We start from the raw sequence: 23,327 nt of genomic DNA on the forward strand, positions 1-23,327 counted from the left end.
CATAAAGACATTTTGAGATTCATGTATAATATCATTTAAACCATTTTTCAGGGTATTAGCTAATATGCAGGCCAAACCTTTATAACCATTATTTAATAGAGTGATTCCGCACTAATTATCTGTTATTAAATGGTCTTTATTTAATTTAGGGATCAGAGTGATAAGACCCTGTTTCATTGATGGGGGTAGCACTTATCTTCTGTTGCTTCAGTTGCCAAGCTGCCGCTGCACAACATAAACAGCGGAAGCCCTCTCATCAAAATAAAAGCACCAAATCAAAATCCGGAAGTGAATCATATACTACACAAAACAAAATTAAATAAAGGCAACAAACGCCAAAAAAGGAATACAACAAATAAGGAGCTTAACCAGGGATTATTTAGTTATTGTAAATAGAAAAAAGTTAATTCTAATAAAAATAAATAAATAAATACATTTTGACATTAATCTCTAAAATTCTCTAGTAAAAAAATAAATAAATTCTGAGCTCCAAAGGTAAAAACTAATCTAAACAAAACGAAGAATAACCCTCAAACTGTGAGATTAAGCTCAGAAATATTCATGTGATGTGTGTTCAGTGAAATGAGACGTTGATCACCAGTGTCTTCAAATAAAGAAACATAAAGACAAAGATTAATCTCTCTCTAGTTACTGGAACAGGTCTGTCCTATTAGAATTTCTCAGTTGCAGAAATTTATATTGAACTGCCTTGTTGCTGAAATGTGCTATACAAATAAACTTGATTGATTGATGATCTTAAATTTCCCTTTTTTTGCTTCTCAGAGAACCTCTGGGATTTGCAGTGGAGCAAAGACGAATGTACTGTAAATCAGGATGATAATAAGCACATACACTCACACACATTTAAAGTCAAAATTCTCTGACAAACTGAAAAAAGACCATGTTGTTATTAAATTTTATTGAAGAGTTTATTACACGAGAATTACAAACTATATTTTATTTACAAACATGTCTGTATCAGCATGCAGCTGTAATTACTACCTAAGTTTCCTAAAAATAAATAAATAAATTCAATAATGCAAGAAAAGAAATACAAAGTTAAAAAAATATAGATCAAACACACTACAATTAATGGAACAAACTAAATGTCACGTTATCTGGCCCCAGTAGTGCACTACTGATCGCTTAAGGCTTACTGAGTTAAGGAGTTTGCTCACCCAATTGAAGAAAATGGATCCATAGAAACAACGGTGTTAAAACTTAATCACAACATGATATCCATCTATCCTGAATGAAGAACGTGCCTTCATTAAGGTGTAATTGTAGTTGTAAGGTTACAGGGCAACTTGGTTCTTCGATTGGAATAGTGTGAATTGTAGTGAAGAGGAAGAGATGGGTGGTCAAGATGAAGAGAACAAATGGGAAACGGTGGTAAGAAGAAGAGAGCTATTGAAAGAGTATTGAGGAAAGAGCAAAAAATCCATCTATGACTTTACAGTAACCTTTGATGAAGAAGGAGTAACAAAGACTGATCCATTTAAGTTAACAAAAACATTTAAAGCTCAAGTTGGAGAAATTAAACATGCTAAGACATTGAGAGAAAAAAATCTTCTGCTGAGTAGCTGATTAATGCTGGCTCTGATTGGTTGTTTCTGACTGAGCTGAGTATTTCTGCAGAACAGGGAGGAGGCAGAGGAGATTTTCTTTCAGAGATTATCGGTCTTATGTCAGGACATAGCGAAAGTTTTAATGCATATGTAAAATCTTTTTTCTAGTTACATGCTGCAGCTTTAAGCAGCGGTTCGCTGTGAGAGTTCACTGCCAGGTGGAGGTTGAACGGCGCTGCGTCTGTAAAATATGACTACCAGTAGCGTGTAGCGGCAGTACAACAACTAGAGCAGAACCAGGGTTTTACAAGCTTGTTGACTTAAATTAATGTGTTTTTTTTGTTTAGCATTCTGATCGTCATGCTTATCTGGGTGAGTGTTGGTAGCCGAATAGCTAAATTACATCAGATAGATAAAGGAGGAAACATGTTTAACTGGTTATGGGATTTTCTATGTGATGGAACTATTCAAGAGGAATAAACAGGAGGGAGGAGATAATTATATACAGAATAAATAGAATAAGAACTGGTCATAGTGTTTTGAATGGTACTTTTTAAGATGTGAAAACATCTTAGTGGTTTGTGTAATTGGTGTAATACTGCAGAAACGATGAAACATGATTTTATTAGTAGTAGGAAATATGTGAATCAAAGAAGATTACTGAATACGGAAATAGGTTTTAAATAGTAATGAAGGAAAAGGATTTTTTGTTTTTTAAAAATACCGGGATTATTAGGAGAATTTGAAGAATAAGTATTACGATCCAAGTGATGGGAGTAGTGCAACAATAATGGACGCAAGCTGCCGTTAAAATATAAAGAAGAAGAAAATGCTGAATGCGGTGAAAATGTTGGTGCAATTGCCCTTTTGACATTTCCCAAATCGGAAGCTGCAATTGGAAACCAGCTTCAGCTTCGTAAAAACTTTCCCTAACAAAGCCTCCAACTTTATTTAACCTGTTTCCATCTCTCTCTAATCTGCATCCTGAGTAAAACGTAAAGGTGTTTCATACCTATTCGGTGTAAGATTTTATAAAAGTCCGTTAAAGTTTCTTCAGCAGCAGTTAGCTGCTCGTTGATTAACTCTCTCTGGGACTAAAGTGAAGACAGAGTTACTGCAAACACTCAAATATTTGCCAAATACACCAAACCCGTCTACAAACAACATTAAAACTGAAGAAAACTAACGCAGCTATCTGGGCTGTTTTAATTTCCTGTGTGTTTCACGGTGGCTCCACTGAAGGAACACTAAACAGACTTTTAGTTCCGCTTTGAACGAAATGATGTTTCTGATCCTCCTGCAGTCTTAGTGTGAGGATCAGGATGTCACAGTCAGACATCTGGGAAGAAATGGAGGCGTCCTGCTTTTACATCAATACAAATAACATGTTAATGTTATTGTAGGCAGAAAAAATAAGTATATTTTGCCAAAAAACTAAATTTTGAGATTAACCTATGAAAACAAAAAGCAATTTCTGAACACCAAAAGTATATAAAGTACTTCACCCCCTTGGATATTTTACTCTTTTATTGTCTTACAAATCATGACTAAATTTGGCTTTTCTGTCAAAAAAAGAAAACAATTGAATGTCAAAGAAAACTGTTCTACAAAATTACTAAACTACAAAACATAAAAGTGATTTCATATTCAGTTCAGTCAAGTCAATACTTGTAAATGCATTCATGTTATCTAGATTCAATTTTAGAAAATATTAATCCAAATAAAGGGAAATCATGTGTAGCCTACTACTCTGTGCATTTGAACATGTATCCACTAACAAAAATCACAAAATATTTGAAGAAAAATACAAAGTACAGCAAAGGAACAACAAACCTTTTTGCCTTTACTCATTTGTATCTGTGTATTCTCATATGCACATAGCTATGAGTGATTCTATTTCACATATGCAGCTATAACAAAAGTCCAAGTTAAAAAAATTCACTGCAGTCTGAAAGTAAAAGCATTGAAATGCATTGTTCTTTTAAAAAAAGCATTCAAAACAATTTTATGAAGACACTGACAATCTCACTGAAAAAAATAACTTTAAATGTTAAAGTAAAACTCCCAAAAATGATGAATTTCATAAAGTATTTCAGCTAAACTTATTATTTGAATACATTGTTTGTAATTCATACAGGCTTCTCATCTCTATGAGTCTTCATGAAATTATTCCCCTCTCTAAACAAAAATTTACTAATTTGATATTTCTAGTTTTCATCACTTTGTCTCACATTTGGGTGACGTAGTAAAGGACATTTCTGCTGGAAAGCTTCTTAACAGAACAAGCAGAAAAACGGCTCCTAACCTGTATGAGTCTTCATGTGAACAGTTAACCTGCTTTTTATGGCATAGCTTTTCTCACATATTGTGCATGTGAAAGGCTTCTCCCCTGTGTGACTTCTCATGTGCAAAATTAAATGAGAATTATGAACAAATCCTTTTCCACAGGTCACACACGGGAATGGCTTTTCCTCTGTGTGATTTCTCATGTGGTAATTGAAACTACTTTTATTATGGTAACCTTTACCACAGGTTGCACATGAGAAAGGCTTCTCATTTGTATGAGTCTTCATGTGAAAAGTTAAGTTACATTTCACAGAGAAACTTTTTCCACAGGTCATGCATGAGAAAGGCTTCTCCCCTGTGTGACTCCTCATATGACATATTAAATGAGACTTCCTAAGAAACCCTTTTCCGCAGGTCACACATGAGAAAGGCTTTTCCTCTGCGTGATTTTTCATGTGGTAATTTAAACTACTTTTGCCACGGAAACTTTTACCACATATCGCACATAAGAAAGGCCCCTCATCCCTATGAGTTTTCTTGTGAATAGTCAATTCACATTTCTGAGTGAAAGTTTTTCCACAGGTCACACATGAGAAAGTCTTCTCAACTGTGTGAATTTTCATGTGATTTGTTAAAAAGGATTGTTTTCGGAAACTTGCCTTACAAGTCACACAGGAGAAAGGTCTCTCAGCTGTGTGAGTTTTGACATGATAAGCTAAACCACTTCTCTCACTGTAAGTCTTTCCACAGGTGGTACATGAAAAAGGCCTCTCACCTGTGTGCCTTCTCATGTGATTTCTTAAAAGGCTTTTGTGACTGAAACATTTCCCACAAGTAGAACATGAAAAAGGCTTCTCACCTGTGTGAGTTTTGATGTGCTCAGATAAATTACCTTTATGAGTGAACGTTTTTCCACAAGTCATGCATGAAACAGGTTTCTCACCTGTGTGAGTCATCATGTGATACCGTAACTGACTTTTCTGACTAAAACGTTTTCCGCAAGCAATACACGAGTAACGTTTCTCACCTGTGTGAATTATAATGTGAGAATTTAACACGCTTTTATTAGAAAACCTTTTCCCACAGGTTGTGCATGAATAAGGCTTCTGATCTGAGTGAGTTCTCATGTGAGTATGTAAAGCTGAACTTTGACGGAAATCTTTTCCACAAACAACACATTTGAACCGCCTTTCCCCTGTGTGAGTTCTCATATGAAAATTTAAAGAAACCCTGCTACCATAGCTTTTTCCACAGGTTGCACATGTGAATGGTTTTTCCCCTGTGTGGGCTCTCATGTGCAGATTTAAACCACTTCTGCTATAGTAACGTTTTCCACAGGTTGTACATCCATGTGTCTTCTCACGCATGTGATTTCTCATATGTATTGTGAAACCCTTTTGTCCAGAAAATATTTTATCACAAACTTCACAGGAATACAAACTGTGGCCTGGGAGAGTCCCTTTCTGCTGTTTGGTCGTCTGACATATCTCATGTTGTTTCTGATCATCTCTAGTTTTTCCTTGATTTTCAGAATCAATTTCTTCTTGATCCCGATTCTCAACTAAGGGAGAATCAGTGTCCTGTTTTTGCACAAGCTGCTCTTCATCCTGACTGACGCAGAGTTGATTCTCTTTGAATTGTTGATGTTCCGGTTCCTCTTCCTCCTGTTTTATCCCCAGAGATTCTGGTTCCTCTTGATCTAAAGTGGAATTCTCATCCTGGTTATTGAGCTGAACGGGAACCTCCTCCTCTTCTTTAACTACAAGGCATCGTGAGAGATCTGGACAAAAACACAAAATAAAAGCTTATAAATGTGAGCAAAAGAACACACCTTTCAATTTTACTTATTAGAAATCAAGTTATCGATGAATGAGTTGATCAATCTTTTCAACCAACTAAAGATTAATCGATAAGCGGCCATCTTCTTAAAACCTGAGATTTCTCATGCATGAATAGAGTCTTTCTATAATATGAAGAACATATTTTAAATAATAAGGAAAAAATACATGTGAAGCACTATTGTCCATGAAGAGAGATGTAAAACTATAATTTAATGACAGCAACATTTAAAATGCAACTAACACACTTTCAATGGGTCAGCATAACCGCTGACAAATTTTGAATATTCCAGCAAAAGCACATTTACAAAAGTCTCAGCTGTCCGAAGTGCTTCACAAAATCCCAAACCAATTATAAAACAAAAAATAAAAATGAAGTTTGATAAAAAAATTTTTTAAAAATTATAAAATTCACAGAAAATATCAAAAGCTAATAAAAACCAAGACAGCTACAACAATTTACAAAAAATTTAAGAAAGTTGAATCAGTGAGGTACAAATATTTTCCCCTTTTTTAAAGCTAGTTTTGAAGGCCAGAGAGAATAGACGTGTTTTTTAACAAAAATTAAACTGACCTACTGACTGACAAAGCTCAACAGACAGAATGAGACTGATGGCAGTCTGGCTGCTGCCACAGAGAAAGCTCTGTCTCCTCTGGTTTTTAGCCTAACTTTAAGAACAGACAATAAAAGTTTACCTCAGGCCTCTGGTGGAGTGTAGCGCTGCAAGAGCTCACTAATCTCTATCAAAACACAGATTAGACACCTAAAAACAATCAATAAATCCTTAAATTTTACCCAAAAATCAAGCCAGTGAAGGTTGCGCAAAATGGGGGAAAAAGATTCACGCCTGCTTGTTTTCATCAGCAGACGGGCTGCAGCATTATGTCTGCTCTGCAGTGGCTGCAGCGAGCTCTGGTCCAACCTAAAGTACAAAACAATTAGTAATCTAAACGTGATGTAATGAATGCGGGGATAGCCCTCTCAAAATCAGGCTGAGGAAGATAAAATTTTATCTTAACAAGGTTGCTCAGCTAAAAGAAACTGGCTTTGATAACAGCGCTAATATGGTTAGCAAATTTAAACAGGATCAACAATCACACCCAGATTTTTCACAAATGGACGACAAATGGAGGTCAGGGGGCCAACAGCACTGTCATGGCCAAGCAGGGGATTGCATTTAAGTTAAAAAAAGTTCTTAGCCATGTCTGTACATCCTGAAGACAATCCTGTCTTTACAGAAGACTGGCTGTCATTAGTAGTCACAGGTAGATAGATTTCAGTGTTGTCTGCAGAGCAACCGTACTTCAGAGAAGAAACAGAGTAGGAATGAGAGATTCACAGAAAACTCCTATTTGAAAGCTAGGACAGGAACCAATGTACCATATTTTCTGCACTCTAAGGCGCACCTAAGAGTCCTGAATTTTCTCAAAAATCCGCAGTGCGTCTTATAATCCTGTGCGCCTTATGTGTGCACTGAATTCCAAAATCTGTCCCTGACACAGAAACATAATGTGTACAGTACCGGTACGTACGCTGGCAGCAATAAGCCAATCAGAGTACATAATGTAATACATACACTTTCAAAACTCCTCCGGTAGGAATACCACCGGTACGCAGGAAAACAACATTTGATTTTCTCAAAACCCCCAAAATGGCACCAGTGAAGAGACATGCTTACGATAACTACAGGCTATCAGTACAGGCCATCATTCCAGGAGGATTAACAAAAGAACTCCATCTGCTGGACATTGGTAGTTCGTTCAAAGTGAAGTTGCGAGCTGCGTGTGAGCGATGGATGATAGACAGCAAACACACGTTTAGTAAGACAGGTAGGCGAGTTACGCCACCGTATGTGAATGGACTGTGGATGCTGGGGCTAAGGTATCTGATTTAACTGTTGCCTGAACTTTCGCCAAAGCCGGCATCATTGCTGAACGGCCAGCTGACAACGAGACTGATTCCTACAATGAGAGGGAACCTGGCATGTTTGATGGCAAAATTGCCCAGCTGTTCAATTCAGACACAGAAGATGAGGACTTTGATGGATTTGTGGAAGAAGAATGATAAAAAATAATGTGAGTGTATTGATACATAGAAGAAGAAATTAAACTCACTGTTTTGCTTACGTGACTTTTTTTTTTTGTAGACAATATGTTTTAGCATTTGCCTTATAATCCGGTTTGCCTTATGGTACAGAAAATATAGTAGTGCAGAACCTTGAATACCAACAAATGACTCCAGACGGGTCAAAACGATCATGCTGTGATCCGAAAGCAGCAGACGAATAGAAAAGTAAAATAACTGCTGACTTTCCCGCATCAACAGTTAAAAAAAGAAGAAAGATTATTTAAACTTTTAAAAGGGCAAAGAGGGTCCAACCAGGCGTTTTGCACAGCTCAGTGGTTGCCATGGAGATTGAAGGATTTCTCAAACATGCATGAAAGAATCAAGGCAACACTTTGATGAGGGACTTTATGTCATTAAAACATGACATAAAGCTAAAAATATAAATTTTATACATTACTGCTCCTTTAAACAATAGAAACATTCAACTGCCTAAGCACCGTTCGGCTGAGGGAGGCCGGCACTGAGACGGTTTTAGCCAAAATAGGACAGAACTAAACAAATTTACACAAAAATATCAAAATTTGCACAGAAATAATATTTAGACAGTTTGGGCAAGAAAAGTTAATGTGGGGATTAATTACACTTTAAAGTAAACTGTCAGACCCTCTTTTTTTTTTTTTTATGAAATTCCTCTTGCGGCTAAACAACCCCACAACATGATGCTGCCACCACCATACTTCACAGTTAAGGTGGCACAACCATCACCCTTTTTCCTCCAAATGTAACGATGATCATAAAGGGCCAAACGGTTCCACTGTAGCTTCAGTAGACCACAGGACATGTATCCAAACATGACGATGTTTGACCCTGTGTGAATTTGCAAACTTCAATCTGGCTTTTCTATGTTTCCTTTGGAGTAATGGCTTCCTCATTACTGGGTGGCATTTAGCCCATGTCAGTGCAGAACAGGTTTTACTGCGGATAATTACACTGTCTAACCAGCTTCTGCCAACATCTTATGTTTATGTCTTTTGTTCTTGGGTCAATCTGGACATTTTGTACCAAAATACTTTAATCTCTGGAACACAGAGCCCATCTCCTTCATGATAGGTACGACGGTTGGACATTCCCATCATGTCTATACTTGTTTGGACTCATGAATGCGGCGCCTTCGAGGATCTGTAAATTATTCCCAAGGACGAACGCGATTTGTGCAGCTCTTCCTGATATCTTGGCTGACTTCATGTCGAACAAGAAAGCAGTGTGTTTCAGTTCTGGCATTAAAATACGTCTACGGATGTCCCTCCAGTTAACTCAAATGTGTCAGCTAACCTATCAGACGTTTGTCAAAGAAAACCCAAAAGATTTGACCCAAGTCAAACAGCTTAAAAGACAATTATCCCTGCCCAAAAGTATGTAAACTTATTCATTCAAAAAAAAAAAAAAAGTTACAAAAAAATCTTTAAAATAGGTTCTTGCTAAATTTTCTGGCATTTAGCAAATAGAAATTATTTAGGTAATTCTAGCAAAACTAAGACAAGAAGCTTGGAAAGATTTGACTTTAGAAAGTGAAAAAAATATATATTGAATTTAAATTACTATATCTTTCTGTAAATCTTTTGAGATTGTGAATTGATAAAGGGCCACTTACTGGTTTCAAGATACACCAAAACCACTGGTCATAAATAAAGTGCCCCAGTCGTAAAGCTACTAGCTCTGCAAGTCCATGAGTTTAAAACAGCTGATGCAAGAGATAGTTAAAGCATAATTATGTGCTTTTTTTGTTTTCAATTTAGAATAATATAAAAAATAGCCCCTCAAGAACTTCGACCCTCTTGGTGTAATTGATAAGCTGGTTTTTCAGAAGATGGCCGCATCTCTGAACATTAGTTAATCGATAGGATCAATAAACTTTACATTAACTCATTAATGTAACCCCTTTCTGCGGTTTCACACTTGGCTTTAAATATTCTGATATTTGTGTATTTTAGTTTTTGAACCTGAGCAGATTAAAGATTATGAAGGTAGTTTTTTGGCCATTTTCCGAATCGGAAGCTGCAAACGGAAACCAGCTTCGGCTTCATTTGACGGTTCTGAGTATTTAATTTTCCCAGCCGTCATTTTGTTTGCTGAAACGTGAGGGTGTTTCATACCTATTTGGTATAAGATTATCTGGGGTGTCCGGGTGAAAACCAGCAGTCTGTGCTGATCATCCATCTCTTCCTCGGACCTGGCGATGATTTCTTTAAACTCTGAAAACGATTTTTCAACAGGAGTTAAACACTCGCCGATAAACTGTCATTGACGCTGGATTGAAGACATTGTTTAAAGAAAACACTCATGTGTTTACCTAAAACGCCAAATCCGTCTTCAAACCACTTTCTAACAAAGGAAAAGCTAACGCTGCTATCGGTGCTCCGTCTTTATTTCCCGTGTGTTTCACTGTGGCTCCACTGACGAAACAATAAAAGATGTTAAGTTCCGCTTTGCATTGTATGATTCCCACTGAAACGCCTCCTTTACATTACATTTATATTTAGAATATTGTTGCAAAGTTTATTTATTTAAGGAGCACAATTCACTAAATGAAACGCATGTTAATTACACATTGTGTAGTTTTCCACCATTTATTCTTTGAGTACAGCTAATGGAAACAGGAGGTTTAAGATGAAAATATTAATATTAATATTAATTAAAAAGGACATATTAATTAAGAAATGTGGGTTTGGTGAAGAGAAGACAGCTTAAAGGTTTTCAAAATTAATTTCAATCTAATAAAAGTGCCTCTCCCTGAAAAAAGAGACAGGAACTCTGTTAAAAAAAGGTTAATTTGTTACGATGAAATTAAGTTTTTCAAAATCTATTTATTTATTTGGCTTAACTTTATTTGATTACTCATATCAAATTAACTCATTTTTTAAAAAGTTTTATCTTCTGAATTGTTTTCAGTTTAATTGAAATATCTAATTTATTTAATTTGATTAGATGTTTAAGCTTGGACAATAGGACTTACGTTTTTTCATATCTGCACCTTAGACTGTAGTTTTAAAACAAATATAAATAGTATGTATAAATAAAACCTACAAAGACTACTTAAAAAAGAGTGGTAACCTGGGATGTATTGTATAAAGTTTGTCATCCAGTTCTGGAGAATTAGTGGTAAAGATGCTGTTATGAATAATTATTATAATTTCAAAAGTAAGAAGATAAATACAAAACTGGAAAATACAATCTGATGACGTTTGTAGTGAGATGTAAAGTACCTTCTGAAAATAAACTTTAGAAAGTTGTTTTGTTTAAGATGTTGCGTTTTCAATAGCTTTAAGTTGAAAATCATCAAATTGATTGAAACAAAAGCTTGAAAACATCCGACTGGGAATAATCTACAAAGCGTGTTTCACTCAGAGAATTCAGTCAGTAAAATAAAACAAAATTAATGTTTCTTTTTCTTTTAAATATATACTGAAAGAGATGACTCAGCGGGATTTGGAAAATTCAAAGCGGAACTAAACATCTTCAACAGTTTCCTCGGCGGAGCTACAGAGAAACGCACCAGAGATAAAACAGAGCACAGATAGCAGCGTTAGCATAGCCTTTGTTAGAAGGCAGTTTGAAGACGAGTTTATAGGTTTGATATATATTTGTACATTTGAGTGTTTGTAGCAACAATGTCTTCAGTTCAGCCTAAGAGAAAATGGATTAACGAGCAGTTAACTCCTGCCGAAGAAACAGAGTTTAAAGAAATCATGGATAATCAGCGCAGACTGCTGGATTTCTCCCGATCACCCCTGATAATCTTACACCGAATAGGTACGAAACACCCTCACGTTTTACTTTTGATATAGGTTAAAGAGAGGGCTAAAGTGATTTGGAGAAAAGTTAAATGAAATTGTTTGACGTCGCTAAACTGGGCAACCTATTTAAAGTATAAAGTACAACAAAGTAAATTACCCTGGAATGACAAATCTGCTGTATCTGTTTAGGACTGTGACACAAATCCATAAGAACATAGACCACAACAGACACGTGATCAGAATAAATCAAAACTACCTCCGATAAAACGTTTTATGACCGCACAGCACTCTGGGACATGTAGTCAGATGCACCAGGCGAAAAATGTCAGCCCTTAAATTTGCAGTATGTAACTGTTAGAAGAGAAAAGTTAAATACTGCAACTAGAAACCTAAGAAGTTTAACACAATAATGTGTTAAACTTATTAGGTTGTGACAGTATAAGACAGATAACATGTTTGTTTGTTTTTTAAAAAAGAGCTCGTCTGCCTTCTCCCAGTGCTCCCAGTACTAACTACAGAAATGCACAACTCAGTCAGAAACAACCAATCAGAACCAGGAGAAGGGTTTTAGCGCTGTCAATCAATCTTGTGCACACCCACTTGCTCTCTGATTCAATGCCACTTGTTCACTGCAACGGAGCCTGCCACAAATGCTAAGGATAGTTAGCATGGTTACTGATGACGGCGGATAAATGGGTCTCCTGGAATGGTAGTCTATTTCTCTGCCATTAGCACATTTAGCAGTACTGATTGGCAGTTCTAACACCCTCCCCCTGGGTGTGATTGGTTGTTTCTGACCAGTATCGGACCAGAAATAACCAATAGCCATCTAATGGCTATTATTGCCTTCAGATGCCAATAATGGCACAAGGAGGAAGTGGAGGAGATTGATCTTTTCACAGATGATTTGTCTCATATATTGCCACAACATGGTGACCGTTTTAACAAATATGGAAAAAAGGTATTTTTGTAAAAGTTACAGCTTTAATGAACCAGTCCAAGTAAAAGCTCTCAGTGGAAGCCAGCTGTGGTGGCATTGGGGTGTATTTCCTGCCCACAGGTTATTTACTTTATGTGGGATTTGTTTTGCTTGGTTTTACCTCATAGTGGCCAACTTTCCATTATTCCTATCTCGATTTGAGGCAGCAGGAGTTCCTGGACTTCCTGTATCTGTCCCGTCTGGCACGTTTTTCAGCCGTTACAAGCCAACACACAACAAAGAATTTGCACAATTTTTCCAAACAAGTCGAGTGAGTTGACTATTGTTACTGACTGAAGATAATGTTAGCTACATGATGACTAGTTAATCAATGCCAATATTATATTACGCTTGTTAACAAGAATAGGCTACTAATTAACAAGTGGGTGGTTGAGTAACTTTTTGTAAAAAAAAAAAGGGTGCTTATGTGTAGTTTCCCTGCACTGTATTTCTAACTTTTACTTGAGTAGATTGAGTCAGAGATGGAAACTTTAGATTTTTCCTGCAACATGTGAGCTAATGTTTATGCTAATCGGAGCATAATTACTCAGGATTTTCAACATGTGACTGTTTGCATCGATGTTTATTTTATATTAACAACATGGTTATTTTATTAGACAGGTTGCATAAATGTTCCTGTATTTATATTAAATATACATACTATTTACACATCTACTTTCCTTTTGATCAAAAGAATATCAAATTAATTTTCATACAGCCTATTTAGATGTGCCAAGTTATTAATTTTTTAACTTAAATTTCAAAACTTTTTTTGTCTGTTGGTCCAGATCTTCCACAATGCTGTGTATGTAAAAAGGAGGAGGTTGTCACTGAGCTCAGCAACCAGGATGGGGACTTCACTTTAGATCAAGAAAAAACAGAACCTTTGGTGATAAAAATAGAGCAAGACGAACCAGAGCATCTGGAGATAAAACATGAACAAGAAGAACCAGAGCATCTGGAGATAAAACATGAGCAAGAAGAACCAGAACATCTGGAGATAAAACATGAACAAGAAGAATCAGAGCATCTGGAGATAAAACATGAACAAGAAGAACCAGAGCATCTGGAGATAAAACTGTTCAAAGTGGAAGAGAATAAACCCTTCTCCAGTCAGGATGAAGAGCAGCTTGTGCTGAAACAGGAGACTGGAGACATTTTGGTGACTCCTTCTAATGTGCAAAGAATCAACAATGAAACAGAACCAAACAAGAACCAAAAAATGCTAAAGAAAAGTCACCAAGACCAAAATTTATTTGCCTGTAAAATTTGTGATAAAACCTTTTCCTATAACAGTAACTTGACTAAACACATGAGAAGTCACTCAGGGGAGAAGTCTTATTCATGTAAAACCTCAAGAAAAAGTTCAGATCCTGACTTTACAACTCATAAGGGAAAGAAGCTTTCCTCATGTGTTGTTTGTAGCAGAAGTTTCAGGAACAAAAGTAATTTAAATAATCATATGAAAACTCACAAACCTAAGAAGACTTTCTCATGTATAAACTGTCCAAAAACATTTAATCAAAAAAGCAATTTAACTACTCACATGAGGATTCACACAGGCAAGAAAGCTTTCTCTTGTGTGACCTGTGGAAAAAAATTCAGAAACAAAGCTCATTTAATTTCTCACATGAGAATTCACACTGGTGAGAAGCCTTTCACATGTATGACGTGTGGAAAAAGTTTCACTCAAATAGGTCATGTAGGTGCTCATATGAAAAGTCACACAGGTGAAAAACCTTTCACCTGTGTGACTTGTGGAAAACAATTTAGGGAAAAAAGGGGTTTGATTTCTCACATGAGAAGCCACACAGGTGAAAAGCCTTTCTCATGTGGGACCTGCCAAAAAAGTTTTTTCACAAAAGATGGTTTATCTTGCCACAAGAGAATTCACAAAGGTGAGAAGCCTTTCTCGTGCAAGAGCTGTGAAAAAACATTCACCACTAAAAGTTGTTTAGCTTCTCACATGATGACACATACTGATGAGAAGCCTTTCTCATGTGGGACCTGTGGAAAAGGTTTAAGTAGCAGATCTCATTTTACTTATCACATGAAGACTCACACTGGTGAGAAGCCTTTCACATGTTGTACTTGTGGAAAAAGCTTCATTCAAAAAAGTCATTTGGCTACTCATATGAAAGATCACACGGGCGAGAAGCTTTTCACATGTGGGATCTGTGGAAAAGATTTTAGTCTAAGACGCTGTTTAACTATTCACATGAGAACACACACAGGTGAGAAGCCTTTCACATGTGGGACCTGTGGAAAAGGTTTCTCTACAAAAGATGGTTTAAACTCTCACATGAGGATCCACACAGGTGAGAAACCGTTCTCATGCAAGTGGTGTGAAAAAAGCTTCACCAATAAAACCAATTTAACTTTTCACATGAGAAGTCACACAGGTGAGAAGCCTTTTTCATGTACAACATGTGGAAAGAATTTTAGGGTAAGAAGTTCTTTAACTATTCACATAAGGACTCACACAGGTGAGAAGCCTTTCTCATGTATGACTTGTGGAAAGAGTTTTAGTGCAAGAAATTGTTTAACTATTCACATGAGAACTCACACAGGTGAGAAGCCTTTCTTATGTGTGACATGTGGAAAGAGTTTTAGGGAAAAAGGGGCTTTAACTTCTCACATGAAAATTCATACAGGTGAAAAGCCTTTCTCATGTGAGATCTGTGGAAAATGTTTCACCAATAGAAAGAGTTTACCTGTTCACATGAGGACCCACTCTGGTGAGACGGCATAATGTGAACCTGAAGTACCAAGTTGGTCTGTAACTTAACTGGCAGACTAGCCAGCAGCAATTAGCTGCTGGCTAGTCTGCAAATTAGTTAGCAAATTAGTTAGCAAACACCTGGTGGAACTGCACATCTGTTGAGCTATTTCTTGGTACACTGCTAGTAAAAATGCTGTTGAAGGTTTTATAGTGGGGTGATGTTATGATGACTTCCTGAAGACGGTGTTTCAGAAGAAGCAAGAGTTTCATTGAAAGATGGAGGTCCAATTTCAAGGCATTAAATTACAAAGTCTTTTTTTTCCTATTTGGTGTGTATATAGCATTTTTATAACAATTGAAGGTAACATAGATGCTCGATTGTGTTATAAAATCGCACTATATCCCTGGAAAACACATAATGTTGCCCCTTTTAAAATTGAGCATCTTGGTTTCCAAAGGTTTTCTTCTAGCCCCCCCTATGGATTACAATAAAATCCCACCCAAAAAAAGAAAAACAAATCAACTGGGCACACACATCGTTCAACCAGACAAAAACCTATACACATATTTTGTTTTCAAACTCCACTGAAGTTTATTTCACACTTTAGGTTGCAACAAAACAAACTACAAACCATCTTTCCAGCGAAACACTTGTGTAACTGTTTTTTTTTTTTTTTCATTCATTCATAGTGCTTCCTGCCCCCCACCCCTCCTGCAATGGCACTGACCCTCCCTAGGGGGAACCACTGGATTAAGAAAAGGCTTCAAATAGCTTAAGTTGAAATAATTAAATTTTTCTGATAATGTCTCATTTCTAAAGGTAAACTAATCAAAGGAATGATGGATCTAAATTATTTTAAGATTCACATCTATAAATCTTTTGAAGTCTTTTTGTGTTTTTATGCTTTATTGTATCTACACTGTTTTTTTTTTCCAGTTATAGGGGTAACCGTATCGATTGATAAATCACAAAATAATTTGTTTTTTGATTAAAAACTAAATATTACACATTACTTTCATTCTTTTCTCTCAGTTTGAAATACTGCTTATTATGCTGGGTTTCCTTAGATAGAAACTTTTCAAACTACTTTGAATAATTAACTTACTGTACTGTGTCACAACTAGAATCGATTGAAATGTTTGTGTGACTAAACTGAAATAATTTTTTGGTAAAGTTTGGTAAAATTTGCTGTGAATTTGCGTTATATAAGTAAAACTGAATTACTTTTTTTATTTTTATATCTTTCTTGATGTAATTCTTCTTAAAAGTACTCTAAATTGTATGTTTGTCTTTTACACAGTTTATGTTTGAAAAGGTTTTTATTTTTTAACATGCTAGAAAATGTATTGACGTAAATTCAATTTCTGGTACAAAAATGGAAGTGAAAAACATTGTATTTGTAATTCTTATGTAATAAACTGGATTTACCACCAAGATGGTCTTCTTTCAGCTTAGCAGTGGATTCCGAGTGACATAATAGTGTGAGCAAATTCCTGCTGTCTGTCGTAATAGAACATTTTGTTTTTAGCCTTATTTCATCTTTCATGGACCTGATGATACTTTTTGCCATTTATTTACCGATTACATCTGCTGTGGTTTTGTATTTCTGCAAGTTGTTTTTTTTTCCATTAAAAATGTTTCCAGGTAATGTTTAGATGTTTCCACAGTTGTGACAGCAGAAGAGTCCTGAAGACATGTTGAGTAAAATGCTTGATCTGGAAATTGTCTTTAAGGACTTCATGTGTGGACTAGTTTGCACCCAGGAGTAACTGAATAATTAGAAGTTTCTCCTGAAATCCTTATCAGCTCTTTTTCCTGCCATAAAACATTCCCTCCAAGAGGTGAGGGATAGTTTTGAGGTGGGGGTAAGGATTGTCTAGTGGTCCATCTGGCAGTAAAGATAAGACCAGACTTTGGGTTGGTCTTTTCCTTGGTGTAATGTGTCGTTCAGTGAGAAGCTTCTTTGAACGCTTTTGCCTTCGAATAAAGAAACTTAAAGACGAAGATTAATCTTTCTCTTATTATTGAAACTGCTTCTCATTTCTTGATAAAGATTTTGATAATTGTCCATCCTGATTTGCAGTACAGTATTTGCATTTCGGCTCCTCGGAGAACCCTTGAGAAAAATTAATATATTTAAGCTTATTTTAAATATGCTATAATTTTCTGAATTCCATTATTATCAAGAGGATATACTCATTAAGATTATATTAAAAATGTAAAAATAAGTACAAAACCAAAAAAAAGAAATACATTTTAAATGTATTTTTGCTTTCCAAAGTCATTGCAGGAGTCATTTGGCTGTTCAAATGTGTCTTGTTATAACTTGTTGAAAACAGACTAAAGTTATGTCATGTAATGCATAATACTAGGGAGGCTAAGTGGAAAGGTAGTTAGCATAATAGATACCAGGATGTTTGTTTATTGTGGCCTAAATTTAACCAGTGGTGTTATAATCAACATCAAGTGTCCTTAATCATCTGAATCTTTTCCTACCAACTAATGCACTTCCTACCACAGTGCATTAGTTATACTCCACTCCATATTGACTCCACAGATTATTCCCTTTCCTTGCCGTATGTCAGCAGCAAAGTTTTCTGCTACTGCAAACTCAGGAAATTGAGCCTGTTTGACATAAGGCTCAAATTGGGAAGATGTTTTAATGGAAAATCATTTTTTATTCCAAAAACAATTCAGTTTTATGACATATAAGAGGAAAACATGTGCTGCAGGTTTGTTGTTTTGAATCAAAGTAAACTTTTTTTTTTTCAGATTTGTGCATCATAACATATCTAATATTTATCAGATCTTTAATAGCTCCAAAGAAAAGTGCATCAACATTCATGCTGCTGAAGCTTTTAGACTGAAAAAGCGTGAAAAATTTGATCAGGGCCGGCCCAAGGCATAAACAAAGCAGCCGCTTAACACCAAGAAATATTTCAAAAGATGTTTTAATGGATCCTGCTCTTTTTATCTTGAGAGTCAAAAAATCTACTGCTCTCTCTTGGAAAAGAATAGAAAGTCTGAGTGTCACCATTTTGGATGAGACAAATGTTAACTTTTCCTTTGGAAAGGCTAATATTCATATAAGAAGGGAAGCGAGAAAATTTTGAGGTTTGGCCTTCATTTTATTCATTTGTTAAAAATACAAAACTCAACTGAGGGTAATTATTCTTTTTTGTTGTTTTGAGAATTTTGTTCACTTATGGAGCTCAGAAATTGCTTGTTTTTTTTCAAAGGTTAATCTTAAACATGTGTTTTTTTGGCGACAAATACTTATTTTTTCTATCTACAATAACATTATCAGGCCTTTGTATTAATGTGCAGGCCGGACGCCTACATCTCTTCCCAGATGTCTGACTGTGACATCCGCTCCTCCTGAGCATCGCACTAAGACTGCAGGAGGATTAAAAACATCATTCCATGTGTAGTTCAAAGCGGAACTAAAAGTCTGTTTCGTGTTTCTTCAGTGGAGCCACCGTGAAACACACAGGAAATGAAAACAAAGCCCAGATAGCTCCGTTAGCCTTTCTTCAGTTTTAATGATGTTTGAAGACGGGTTTGGTGTATTTGGCAAATATTTGAGTGTTTGCAGTAACTCTGTCTTCACTTTAGTCCCAGAGAGAGTTAATCAACGAGCAGCTAACTGCTGCTGAAGAAACTTTAACGGACTTTTATAAAATCATCGTCCAGTCCGAGGAAGAGATGGATGATCAGCCCAGACTGCTGTTCTCCCGGATTCCCCTGATAATCTTACACCGTATAGGTATGAAACACCTTTACGTTTTACTGGTGATACAGAATAGAGAGGGTTGGAAATAGGCTAAATAAAGTTTTCATGCTGGGTTAAGGAAAGTTTTAACACGTGTGTTTCGCCTAGAAACGCATGTCTGTCGCGGGAGCGCGCAATAAACTCTCGCTTATTGATATTACAGACAAGACAAATATTTAAAATATTCGTAACATTATCATATTTCTTAGCCATATTTTCTCTAAAAAGTCAGCAGGGTCGAGTTCAAATCGTGGCAGTGGCAGTTATTGGGGAACTTCCGGTGCCGAGAAACGCATGCCCTGTCGCGGGAGCGCGCATCGCTCTAAACTCTCGCTGTCTAGTCTATTAATGGTAAATGGACTGAACTTATATAGCGCTTTTGCAGTCATTTTGACCACCCCTTAATGTAGGGGATGCATTTTAATTTCTGAGCCTGCTAATGTTTGCATCCCCTGTCTATTGTCCTGTTGGTATGAAACTTATAGCGGTAGCACAGAGAAGAAGTGTCATGATGTAGAAAAGGTGAAATCCCTCTTAACTATTAATTTGTTCAAGTTAGTAGGGGGATGCATTATTTGGCATAGCAAATTATTAACTTGCCGATATAAGCAGGTCCTATATATTTTCCCCAAATATCATCCTATTGATGTGAAACTCATACCAGGAGCTCAGAGGATAAGTGTAATTATGTAGAAAAGATTATTTCACTCTTAACTCTTTCTTCAAGCTAGGAGGAGGATGCATTTTTTGGCAAAGCAAATTATTACCCTGCCAGTACATGCATCCCGTCTATTTCCCCCAAATATCGTCCTTTGGTTGAAACAGTACCAGTAGCTCAGAGAACAGGAATGATTATATAGAAAAGTTAAATTCTTCCTAACTCTTTATTTGGCTGAGTTAGCAGTGGATGCATATTTTGGCGCACCAAATTATGAGCTGCCTATATTTGCAGAAACGAACAAAACAGGAGGGTTAAACGAGTTTATCAACGAGCAGTTGATAAAAAAAAATACGTATAAGTGTTTTTCACCTGTGAAAATATACGCCGCTGCCATACGTTTGGCTAAGCCTCAAATCTGACCCTTCACCATGAAACATCAAGGTTCACTATTAAATAGTGAACCTCATGTAATAGTGAGGTTCACTATTAAATGTATTTGTGTTAAAAACTAGAATTAAGACTGGAGGGATTTCATGTCTATAAAGCTGAGAAATTGTTGTATTTGTTAAATGTGATCATTTATGTCTTGACATTTTGATACGTAGAGATGTGAAACATTTTCCTTGAGAGATGCTTTGTTTTTTTCTGGCATATTCTGTAGCAACAATAATGACAATCTGTATTGCTATTATATAAACCATTCAATAAAATGACACGAATTATAAGAAAATTGGGTGATAAATTGTACTAGGTGGCATTTAATGCCCTTATGGCTACTGAGTATAAACTGATCTTCAGTCTGTTTGTCTTTGTTTTAATGCTCCTCTATCTGCAGCCAGTTGGAACAAATTGTAACCTGGGTGTGAGGAGTCTTAAAATGTTCTTGGCTTTCGTGAGGCAACGGACCTGTGGAGTTCCTCGAGAGAAGGCAGAGAGTAGTCGATAGTCCTCTGGGCAGATTTTATGATTCTCTGGAGAGGCTTCCTCTGTGCTGCTATGCAGCTGGAGAACCACGCAGAGACAGTGGCAAAAAAAGTTTCTTAGAGGTACCTCCTAAATTACATGGAGAGGCAGCCATTTTGGGTCAGGGGGCATATCTAGGTAATTTTTCACTTTTAGTCACATCGAACTTTAACAAACTCCTCCTAAGGATTTTCACCTATTGGCTTCATTCTTGGCCAGGATACAGGTAATGAGTGGGGCTTTAAAAGTTATCAAAAAAATTAACTTTTTGTATATGTTCAGGTGGCATGGTAGAGCGGCGACTTTGGCGCACTCGCCAACGCAAACAAAACGTTATGACTTTCACTTTAAAAGGTCAATTGGCACCAAACTTGGCATGAATGATCCTGGTTGGTTCCCTGACAATCCTATGTCATCAGAGTTTGATGTGATCTAAGCCCCTCCCCCTCTGAACAGCGAGTTACTTTTTTTTCTTGGAAAGCTCCATCTCTGACCCCCTTGACCTAATCGAGGTGATCTTGTGTCAGAGCACAGATAACAAGTTGGTCTCACTTGCCTTAAAGCGGCAAGAGTTTTCAGTGGAGGGCGTGGTGATGGCGATGCGGCGAAGTGACGGGTCACGCCGCTGCCACACGTTTGACTATAAATTCTACATTTTGACCGAGCTGGACCAAACTCGCTGTGATAGATTCTTATCCAACCCCTGACAGGAATGCAGTCCAATATTTGGTGGGTGTGGACTAATTCCTCCACAGCGCCCCCTAGAATCATTTTAAAACCAGCCCCAAGCCATGCTTTGGCTGATGATCATAAAATTCGGCACACATGTACATCTTGACAGGACGTAAAAAAAATTGTACATCAAAGCATGTGGGTGTGACTAAGCCTCAAATCTGATCATTCGCCATAAAACATCAAGGTGGAATAACATCCCCACATAAACTCCCAGGTGCATCAAACTTCATTTGTATTATGACAGACCAGAGCTCATCACATTCACATGGCCAATTAGTGACATCACCACAACCCCTACCCCTTTCAACAGGAAGTCAGTGTTTTCCCACTCTCTTTCTTCCCTTTACTCGGCGGTTCATGCAGATTTCAACCTGTGTTTAATGAAGTAGAACAACATGATGGTAAATCCTTCTCTCAACACTGGCTGGCAGGAGCATGTGGATGTGGCTGAATGGTGAATACTAATCCATCGCTGTTTGCACCTTTATCTCAAAATCATACATGAATTATTGCATTTGCACTATAATTGTTATGATTGACCTTTGTTAATTGTTAATAAATTTACTCGTAAATATTAACAAAGGCGACTATAATTTTCTAATAAATAAAAAAAATAATTTTAGTATCCGTTCATTTGGGAATTCTCCAATTGTCAGCTGGATTTGTCGACTGATCTGTATCTCTGTCTGTGCTCTTGAATTTTCAAGTGTTTTTTTGTGTTTTTTTTTTTGTTCCTTGCTGTTATAAACAATGAACAATTTCTTCTATTTACTTCAGTAAAGTTAACAATTACTCTTTTGCTCTATTTTCTTGTCCAGATTCCCTGAAGTGTAACGTTTATAACCAGGAGAGGAGATCCACTCTGGACCAGGAGGAGTTAGAACCTGTGCAGGTGAAACAAGAACAGGAAGAGCCAGAAGATCATCAGATAAAAGTGGAAGAGAAAGAAGTTTACTGCAGTCAGGCTGAAGAACAGATTGGATTAAAACAGGAGACTGATACCTGCATGGTGGTTCCTGTTGGTGAGCAAACAGACCACATTGAATCAGAACCAAACAGGAACCAAGTCATCTTCCAGGAAGCTGCTGAAGCTGAGAACCAAAATCAGGAAAGAAGAAAACCTTTCTCATGTGACATTTGTAAAAAGCGTTTGACTTCAAAATCTGTTTTTGATGCTCACATGAGAACTCATACGGGTGAAAAGCCGTTTTCATGTGTGACCTGTGGAAAATGTTTTAGTCAAAAACAGCATTTAACTCAGCACATGATGATTCACACAGGTGAAAAGCCGTTTTCATGTGTGAACTGTGGAAAAAGTTTTAGTCAAAAACAAGATTTAACTCGGCACATGATGATTCACACTGGTGAAAAGCCGTTGTCATGTGTGAACTGTGGAAAAAGTTTTAGTCTAAAACAGAATTTAACTCGGCACATGATGATTCACACTGGTGAAAAGCCGTTGTCATGTGTGAACTGTGGAAAAAGTTTTAGTGTAAAACGGAATTTGACTCGGCACATGATGATTCACACTGGTGAAAAGCCGTTTTCATGTGTGAACTGTGGAAAAAGCTTTAGTCATAAACAGCATTTAACTCGGCACATGATGATTCACGCAGTTCAAAAGCCGTTTTCATGTGTAAACTGTGGAAAAAGTTTTTGTCAAAAACGGGATTTAACTCAGCACTTGAGGATTCACACAGGTGAAAAGCCGTTTTCATGTGTGAACTGTGGAAAAAGGTTTAGTTTAAAACGTAATTTAACTCGACACGTGAGGATACACAGGTGAAAAGCCGTTTTCATGTGGGAACTGTGGAAAAGGTTTTAGTCAAAAACAGGATTTAACTCAGCACTTGAGGATTCACACAGTTGAAAAGCCGTTTTCATGTGTGAACTGTGGAAAAGTTTTAGTGTAAAACGGAATTTAACTCAGCACATGAGGA

General features: G+C 36.8%; 2 protein-coding genes and 1 pseudogene across 3 annotated transcripts; 2 read left to right on the plus strand and 1 right to left on the minus strand.

Annotated features, from left to right (window-relative positions):
• Window positions 1–3,080: 3,080 nt before the first annotated feature.
• Window positions 3,081–10,193, minus strand: LOC102221437 (gastrula zinc finger protein XlCGF57.1-like). The gene is made up of 3 exons (XM_014475166.2): window positions 10,111–10,193; window positions 9,914–10,012; window positions 3,081–5,634 (listed from the first exon to the last, which is right to left on the minus strand). The coding sequence occupies exons 2-3, from the start codon at window positions 9,975–9,977 to the stop codon at window positions 3,869–3,871; spliced, it is 1,830 nt and encodes a 609-aa protein (XP_014330652.1). The 5' UTR covers window positions 9,978–10,012; window positions 10,111–10,193; the 3' UTR covers window positions 3,081–3,868.
• Window positions 10,194–11,307: 1,114 nt separating this feature from the next.
• On the plus strand, window positions 11,308–16,433 carry LOC102221175 (oocyte zinc finger protein XlCOF6-like). Of its 2 annotated transcripts, XM_023344625.1 has the most exons (3): window positions 11,308–11,570; window positions 13,322–13,695; window positions 15,946–16,433. In XM_023344625.1, exons 1-3 carry the CDS (start codon window positions 11,429–11,431, stop codon window positions 16,030–16,032), a joined length of 603 nt encoding a protein of 200 aa, XP_023200393.1. In that variant the 5' UTR covers window positions 11,308–11,428; the 3' UTR covers window positions 16,033–16,433. The 2 variants fall into 2 exon arrangements, with proteins under 2 accessions (XP_023200393.1, XP_023200392.1); XM_023344624.1 differs by lacking the exon at window positions 15,946–16,433 and having other exon boundaries at window positions 13,322–15,797.
• Window positions 16,434–22,443: 6,010 nt separating this feature from the next.
• On the plus strand, window positions 22,444–23,327 carry LOC111610456 (annotated as a pseudogene).

This window comes from Xiphophorus maculatus, chromosome 13, assembly GCF_002775205.1.
Source record: "Xiphophorus maculatus strain JP 163 A chromosome 13, X_maculatus-5.0-male, whole genome shotgun sequence".
Classification (NCBI taxonomy): domain Eukaryota; kingdom Metazoa; phylum Chordata; class Actinopteri; order Cyprinodontiformes; family Poeciliidae; genus Xiphophorus; species Xiphophorus maculatus.